At 42.4% G+C, this 8288-nt stretch overlaps 2 protein-coding genes across 2 annotated transcripts; both read right to left on the reverse strand.

Moving 5' to 3' along the window:
• Positions 1-281: 281 nt before the first annotated feature.
• On the reverse strand, positions 282-4162 carry LOC100826388 (BTB/POZ domain-containing protein At2g46260). Its single transcript, XM_003559157.4, has 5 exons — positions 3769-4162; positions 2667-2785; positions 2533-2593; positions 1747-2029; positions 282-1632 (listed from the first exon to the last, which is right to left on the reverse strand). The coding sequence occupies exons 1-5, from the start codon at positions 3950-3952 to the stop codon at positions 804-806; spliced, it is 1476 nt and encodes a 491-aa protein (XP_003559205.2). The 5' UTR covers positions 3953-4162; the 3' UTR covers positions 282-803.
• A 713-nt stretch (positions 4163-4875) lies between these two features.
• LOC100826701 (BTB/POZ domain-containing protein At2g46260) lies at positions 4876-8286 on the reverse strand. Its single transcript, XM_003559158.4, has 5 exons — positions 7931-8286; positions 7020-7138; positions 6885-6948; positions 6261-6540; positions 4876-6140 (listed from the first exon to the last, which is right to left on the reverse strand). Exons 1-5 carry the CDS (start codon positions 8091-8093, stop codon positions 5315-5317), a joined length of 1452 nt encoding a protein of 483 aa, XP_003559206.1. The 5' UTR covers positions 8094-8286; the 3' UTR covers positions 4876-5314.
• Positions 8287-8288: the final 2 nt, after the last annotated feature.

Here is an 8288-nt window from a genome sequence, read left to right on the forward strand (position 1 = left end):
TTAGAGGAGTATTTTAAGTAAGAAAAAGTTCCCTCTAAGATGCGTTCGCTTTGGCCTTTCGGCTCTAAAGTTACCCTTGGAGAATGGCGATTATAATCACAACACAAACTACATTTACGAAAATGGAAATACACGCTACATACAAGAATGTTAGGTACTCAATTACAAAATTTGGTCGAAAGTTTCTAAATCCAATCATTGTCACGCAAATATGGGATGACTAGGAGTTATTTTTTTCAAGTAACGTTCGGTTTTATGCTAAAATTTGTTAAGAAATATAATTACATGCTCTATTATTTATTTATTTTCAAACACTTTGACATATGAAAAATCCCCTGTTCAATCAAGCAAGGACCAAGTTATGTTGATCGAAAATTGTAGGAGAGGTTACGACAGTATATACAAGGACCAAGTTATGTTACTCGATCAAAGCACCCCTGGGTCCCTGGCAACGACCAGCAGTGATCAATTTTGTCCCGTTGCTTGCGGATTAAAAGTAGGGATCCAAACCACCACATAATAATACTATACTGGAGTACTGGAGCATATTATTGCAAAGTCAGCACACGCGCGTGTTCAAACTTGCAGTAGCCACCTACAGCTGCAACTTCAGCCCCCAGCTAATTCGTAAATTGCCGTCAGAAATAACAGCTCCACCTGCTGTTCTTCTAGCAACAAGCTGCCCATTCCTAACAGTGAGCCCAGCCGAGCAAGAAATTTAAAACAACCCATACTTCAACTGCAATCCCATCAAACAAAGCCACTGCTGCCCCCCAAGTCTAACTCTGCTGACTAAGAAATCATCAAGACTGTACAGCTGGTTGCTCGACCACCGTTATATCAGCTCTCAGATGCAGCACACCGTCGATGAAGTGGCTGTTGTCAGCAATGAAAGACGACCATGGAGCCCTGAAGAGAACCTCACATTCGCTAGCCGGATCATCAGTAAAGGTGTGCTTCCGGCCAAAGTGGCTGACAAATTTTCCTGACAATCCTGTCCTTGCAGCAAACTCATGATCTACTGTCATGCACGTCGAGCCCTTTGGGTTCCCATGGATCCCTAAGAGGACGGCAAAGCTGTGGATCTCATCCTGCTCTTCCATTTTACATACTACCATGAGAGAGAACCGCTGCCCCGCAAGGTGGAATGGGTGTGAAATTATCTCTCCTGACGGGAAGATTCGAGAGCACTCCTGGCGCGTTAGATCCCAGTAAACTACAACCTGCTGGCAGGGTTGATCAAACGCAACCACTTTCATAGGTTTGATCACGTAAGCTCGCTCTGCAGTTGTTGTGACTGCTGCAAGAGAACCTTCAAGCTGCGCTCGGTAACCTTTGCGTAGAAGTACCTCAGTAACACGCTTAGTTAGCTCCTCATGGTCTAGGTCTATGACAGTATCAGTGCATGCTAGGATCGCCTGCAGTGTCGTACCAGTCATATGACTAAAGCGCACAAGCGGAAGCAAATGAGAACTCCAGATCTTGCGTCTTTCCTCTGGTTCTAAGTATCGCGTACGGGCCCAATGGAGCAAGAATTTAAACACATGCTCCTCACTTATCACATGAATGTCAGTACTTGAAAAGATGGCTTCGATCCCAGCAAGAGAGATGTTCATTGCTTCATCACAGAACCTGAAATAAGACAATCATGACTTGAGTATACACACATGATTTTGTGACATCAATGTCTACACTTCCCTCAGAAAATAGAAGAAAACATGGCTCTATCAAATGGGGATCACTCACTTATCAAAATCCGTGTATTCCTTGGCAAGGAATTGCTTGGCTGCACCTATCACACACTGAACTTCAGCTGCCTGTGAAATGGAGCATCCATGTTCTAGGTAGAGCAGTGCAGATTCTATGGTCATTGGCAAGCTTATGAGCAACTGACTGCAATGCCTCATGCAAGAAGGAACCTCAAATTTGTCAGCAGCCATCAAGATGTCAAGCAGAAGAGTGGACTCAGTTGTTGTCAACTTTCCAATGTACATAAAGCTTAAAAGCTCCATAAAAGCATTTTCCTCTGTTCCAAGTAGAATTAAGACAGAAAAAGGCACAAAGATTAAGGAAACAGTTCAACAAAGTAAACAGAAAAATGATACTCCCTCCGATCCAAAATAAATGTCTCAATTTTGAACTAAGCTTTGTTCAAGCCTAGTTCAAAACTGCGACACTTATTTTGGATCAGAAAAAAGCTACTCCCTCCGTCTCATATCAAGTGACTTTCTATTACATGTATCTAGACACTATTTAGGCATAGATACATCCATATTTGGGCAAATTTGAGTCACATATGAGACGGAGGGAGTAGCTTTTTTTGTACACTAAGCAAAATGATCATTTAAGTTGACTATTGACTTTTAGCGTTTTCTTTTCACAGAAAATAAAAGGCCGTGGCAGAAAATTGGAAACACAATCTTTTATTTAGCATAAATATTAAAATATAGAAAACAGAAACACGACTACAACAGCAACTTGGAATAAATTATAAAAGAAAAGAGTGTTTCACCTGAGCTATCATATTAGCTAAATCAGAAATCCTAATTGTTGTATGTGTCTGATCAGACTCTTTCATGCCATTCGAGAAAAGCTAAGAAGCATGAAGCTTATTAGAAACTTGAAGTTTGTAGAACAAATGCATTTCACAAAGCTATAAAAACTACCTTTAGAAAGAAAGCACTTCTTGCAGCAAGAATCACTGAACTGATATGAAGGGTCTTTACTCGTAAAGCTGGTGTATCTGCCATGGTTGGGGAAGAGTCAATACGCTGTCTTTTCTCACCTGCTAAATACCAAGATCAGTGAAATAAAAGAGAAACCGCAGAAAGTAAAAAAAAAAAAAGGAAGACAATAAGACAACTAAAAAGTTTTTTTTCTCCTGTTAAAATACTTGGCACACCCTGTGCTTCTAAGGGTGCAGATTCATTTAATAAATCTTTGGATATAGGGTAAAATGGTTATAATACTGTCACACAAATCGAACACTCGTTTAGCTGCACTAAGCATGCTTGTAGCTCAGTGAGTAAAGTAACGATTGATCGTACCCCAATGATCCTGTTAGAATTGTAAAACTTTGCGTGTCATGTTTCTTTACAAAAGTAAGTGTAGAACTAGGCAATCCGTTTTTGAAATACTTCGTGACAAACATGACCAAGAATTGTAACATAAAGGTTAGAAGTTCAAAATCCGCAAAGGACAACTACTATAACTTTTAGCTTCCAGCTACCATAGCATCTTTCTAGTTTCCACATTTTCTGAGTTGTATAGCTTCGGCCTTTGTTGTCGAGTGGCAACGGATTGATTGTATTTAACTTTTGCAGCGACAATGGATCGATATTAGTTGAACACCACTGCTACATCCGAATGTGTAACTAGATATTTGCTACCAAAACAACTCATTCCATAACAATACGTTCTTCCGATTTGTTTTTTCTTTTTTGTACATTTCAACACGTAGCGATTTGTAGATTTGATCTACGGAGAATGTAAAAACTGTTAACTACTTCGTCTGTAGAAATTGGATAACTCTTACATTTACACCACATCATGCCAGTCCCGAAACTCATGCGATCCCCCTATCGCTTCTGCACTGCCCAAATCACTAGCAACCACACCTAATAGAGGGGTCTTGATGAAACGAAATTAGCCCAAGCATCAGCAAATGGGCCGTAAAATCCACCCAAGAGTTAATGCCCGAATCGTCCCAAATAACATATATCCGCAGCTAAATCGATCAGATGGTGGGGAGAGAGGCAATCGACGCACCTTGGACCTTGCGGTGGCGCGCGCAGTCGGTGAGGGACCCTTCAGCGACGTCGTCACCGGGAACGACCTCTATCCGCAGCAGCCTGTCGGAGAACTCCGAGTTGAACGCCAAATCGAAGCACTCCAGCTTCGTCTCCACCTCCGCTGCCGCCTCCGGCATCGCCGACTCACCGCGGCCGGCCATGCGCTCGGGCGACCCGCCACCTCTGGAAGCGGAAGCAGACAATGGCCGTAAAGGCGTAAACCCTAGCTAGTTTGGGGAGTGGGCGTTGGGTAAAATGTTGGAAGACCCGCAAGCTTTTCTGGAGATACCCAAATTTTGGGCAAATTTTGCTACTGTAGGAGAAGAGACTCGGGAGTCGGGACTTCAGGAGCGAGGAGTCAGGAGAGAAGAGGCTCGGCCGCTCGGCTCGGGAGAAAAAAGGATCGGGGTCAGGGCAGATCGATCGGTAGTGAAGGCCCTTTTGTTCTATGGGCTGGGCCGCTGGGCCAGTGTCATCTGGTTTTGGACGGTTTTAACCGTTTTTGGTTTTCATAAGAATTTTTCGGATATGATGCCACGTATGCAAAGTTGAGACACCAAATGTATACAATTTTGAATTTAGGAACTATTACTGAGGGGAACCTAATGTCATGAGGCGATGTGGAAAATTCAAGGAAAAACCGCTCAACGTAGAGTCAAAACCGTTCCAAATTCGGGAAAGGGACCAAAAGTTTCTGGTTTTGCCAATTGAGAGAGACCAAATGTATACGGGTTCGAGTTGAGGGACCATTTCTAAACTTTGCTGTTAATTGAGAGAACAAAAATATACTTTTCACATTTTGGAATAAAAAATTTCTAATTAGAATACACAAACATGTACATTGTATTATTATCTTTTCAAATTCTTCGGCATATTTCAAATCCCTTGTTCAATCAAGCACCAATTTATGTTACTCGAACAAGTCCCCTCTGGCAACGACCAGCCCTGGTCAATTTTCTCCTGTTGCTTACGGATTAAGTTGCATTTAAATAGGGATCCAAACTCCTCCGTTTCTAAATATAGATGTTCTAGTTTGTACTAAGTAAAACGTCCTGATGTTTGATCAAGTTTAAAAAATATATACTAACATCCAGAATATCAAATACTCCCTCTGATCCATAATAATTGTCGAAATATTACATGTATCTAGATACTTTTTAGGCATAGATACATCCATATTTGGACAAATTTGCGACAACTAACATGGATCGAAAGGAGTACTACAAAGTCAGCACAAACAGACGCACAAGTTCAAACTTGCAGTAGCCAACTAGCCACCGGTCGAGCCAATCGAATTTCTTCAGCTTTTCATCAAGACTTGCACCTACAGCTTCAGACTCCAGGAACTTCGTAAATTGCCGTCAGCAATAACAGCTCCAGTTGCTCTTCTAGCAGCAGGCTGGCCATTCCTCACAATGAACCCGGCCGAGCCGAAAAATAAAAAACATCCCATATTACAACTGCGATCCCATCAAACAAAACTACTGATGCCACACAGTCTAACTTTGCTGAGTGAGAAATAATCAAGTCTGTAGTACCGGTTGCTCCACCACCGTTATATCAGCTCTCAGATGCAGCACATCGTTGATGAAGTGTCTATCATCACAAATGAACCACGACCCTTCAGTCCTCGAGGGACCCTTGCCTTCACGTGCCGGATCATAAGTAATGGTGTGCTTCCTGTCAAACTGGCTGACGAATTTCCCTGTCAATTCTGTCCTCACAGCAAACTCATAATCTACTGTTATGCATGTCGATCCCTTCGGTTCCCTGTGGATCCATACAAGGCCAATGCGTTGTAACTTATTCTGCTCGTCCATTCCAGTTAGTGCCACGAGACAGAACTTCTGCCCCGCGAGGTTGAACGGGTACGAAAATATCTCCCCAGACAGTTTCCTTCCTGACCGGGGGAGTCGGGAGCACTCTTGGCGCGTTAGATCCCAGTAAACTATAACCTGTCGGCAGGGTTGATCAAACGCAACCACTTTCATAGGTTTCATTGTGTAAGCTCGCTCTGCGTCTGCTGCAAGAGCCCCTTCAAGCTGTGCTGGGTAACCTTTGCGTAGAAGTACCTCAGTAATACGCTTAGTTACCTCCTCATGGTCTATGTCAGTATCAGTCAATGTTAGGATCCACTGCAGTGACGTACCAGCCATGTGACTGAAGCGCACAAGCGGAAGCAAACGGGAATTCAAGATCTCGCGTCTTTCCTCTGATTCTAAGTACCGTGTACGGGCCCAACGGAGCAAGAAATGAAACACTTGCTCTTCGCATCTCACATGAATGTCAGTACTTGAAAAGATGGCTTCGATCGCAGCAAGAGAGAAGTTCATTGCTTCATCACGGAACCTGAAATGAGACAAATCATGACTTGAGCAAACTCCATACATGATCTTGTGACATCGGTGTCTACACTTTCCTCAGAAAGAATACAAGAAAACATGGCTCCATCAAATGGGGATTACTCACTTATCAAAATCCCTGTATGTCTTGGCAATGAATTGCTTGGCTGTACCTATCACACGCTGAACTTCAGCTGCCAATAAAATGGAGCATCCATGGTCTAGGTAGAGAAGTGCAGATTCTGTGGTCATTGGCAAGCTTATAAGCAACTGACTGCAATGCCTCATGCAAGAAGGAACCTCAAATTTGTCAGCAGCCATCAAGATATCGAGCAGAAGACTGGGCTCAGTTGTTGTCAACGTTCCCCTGTACATAAAACTTAAAAGCTCCAAAAGGGCATGTTCTTCTGTTCCGAGTAGAATGAAAAAAAAACAGGCATAAGAATTAAGGAAACAGTTCAATAAAGAAGTAAACAAAAAATGATAGCTTTTTGTCCCCTAAACTAAATGGTTATTTAAGTTGCGCTGTTGAATTTCAGTATTGAGAATAGTTCGACGAGGGACTAACCTTTTCTTTATCACAGAAAATAAAAACAAAAAGAAGTTGAAGAATCTCAGAAACATAATCTTTTATTTACCATTAACAATCGTGTTTTCAATTTAAAAAATAAAGAAAATAGAAACACAACCACGATAGCAAATTAGAATAAAGCATACAAGAAAGAGTGTTACACCGGAGCTATCACATTACCTGAATCAGCAATCCTAATTGTTGGATGCATCTGATCAGATTCTTTCATGCCATTTGAGAAAAGCTAAGAAGCATGAGATTATTAGAGACTTGAACTCTGTAAAACAAATGCATTTCAATAAGCTAGCAAATTACCTTTAGAAAGAAAGCACTTCTTGCAGCAAGAATCGCGGAATTGATATGAAGGGTCTTTACTCGTAAAACTGGTGTACCTATCATGGTTGGTGAAGAGTCAATACGCTGTCTTTTATGACCTGCCAAATACCAAGATCAGTGAAATAAAAGAGAAACTGCAGATGTAAAAAGGAAAAAAAATAAAACTAATATACATAATTTTTCTTCTTCTGTTAGCATACTTGAAACACTCTGAAATTCTAAGGGTGCAGCTGTGCAGATTAATAATTTAGTCAATTTTCAGATAAACAGGAAAATGGTTAAAATAATGTCACGGTCACAGAGATCGAACAATCCTTTAGCTGCACTAAGCATGCCTGTAGTTTACTGAGTAAAAGCAATGATATGTATTAGTATATTACCACAAGTATCCTATTAGAATTGTAAAACTTTCTGTGCCATGTTTATTTTGAAAAGCAAGTGTAGTGCATCAAATAACTACAATTATTATTCAAAATCCAAACCAGCCAATGCCTTTTGAAATGGTTTGTGACAAAACTTGGCCAAGAATTGTAACATCAAGATTAGAAGTTCAAAGTCCACAAAGGACAGCTACTAGAACTTGTAACTTTCAGCTGGCATAACGTCTTTCGAGTTTCCACATTTTCTGAGTTGTATAGTTGCGTGCCTTTGTTTGTCCAGTGGCAACGGATTGATTGTAGTTTACTTTTGCAGCGAGGGAGGGAGGTCAGTGTCTTGATGAAACAAAATTAGCCCAATCATCAGCAAATGAGCCGCAAAATCCACCCACAAAGTTAATGCCGGAATCGTCTTAAGCAACATATATATATCCACAGCTTTGTCCTTTGTCAAACAACTAAATCCATCAGTGCGGTGGGGAGAGAGGCGGGGCACTCGAGTACTCGACGCACCTTTGTCCTTGCGGTCCGGCAGGGACTCTTCAGCGACGTCGTCACTGGCGACGACCTCTATCCGCAGCATCCTGTCGGAGAATTTCTCCGAGTTGAACGCGAAATCGAAGCACTCCAGGTTCATCTCCGCCTCCGCCGGCGCCGACTCTCCGCCGCCGGCCATGCGCTCGGGCGGGCGCTCCACCACCTCTGGAAGCGGAAGGAGACCCTGGCCGTAAACGCTAGCTAGTTTGGTGAAATCTTGAAAGACCCTGGCCGTAAACCCTGACGATCCGGGGGACTCGGGACTCGGGAGAGAAGAGGCAGATCGATCGGCAGGGAGGGTTAACTCATGTAGGTCCCGTTGTCTTCCGGTTGC

Source organism: Brachypodium distachyon, chromosome 1 (assembly GCF_000005505.3).
Source record: "Brachypodium distachyon strain Bd21 chromosome 1, Brachypodium_distachyon_v3.0, whole genome shotgun sequence".
Taxonomy (NCBI): Eukaryota; Viridiplantae; Streptophyta; class Magnoliopsida; order Poales; family Poaceae; genus Brachypodium; species Brachypodium distachyon.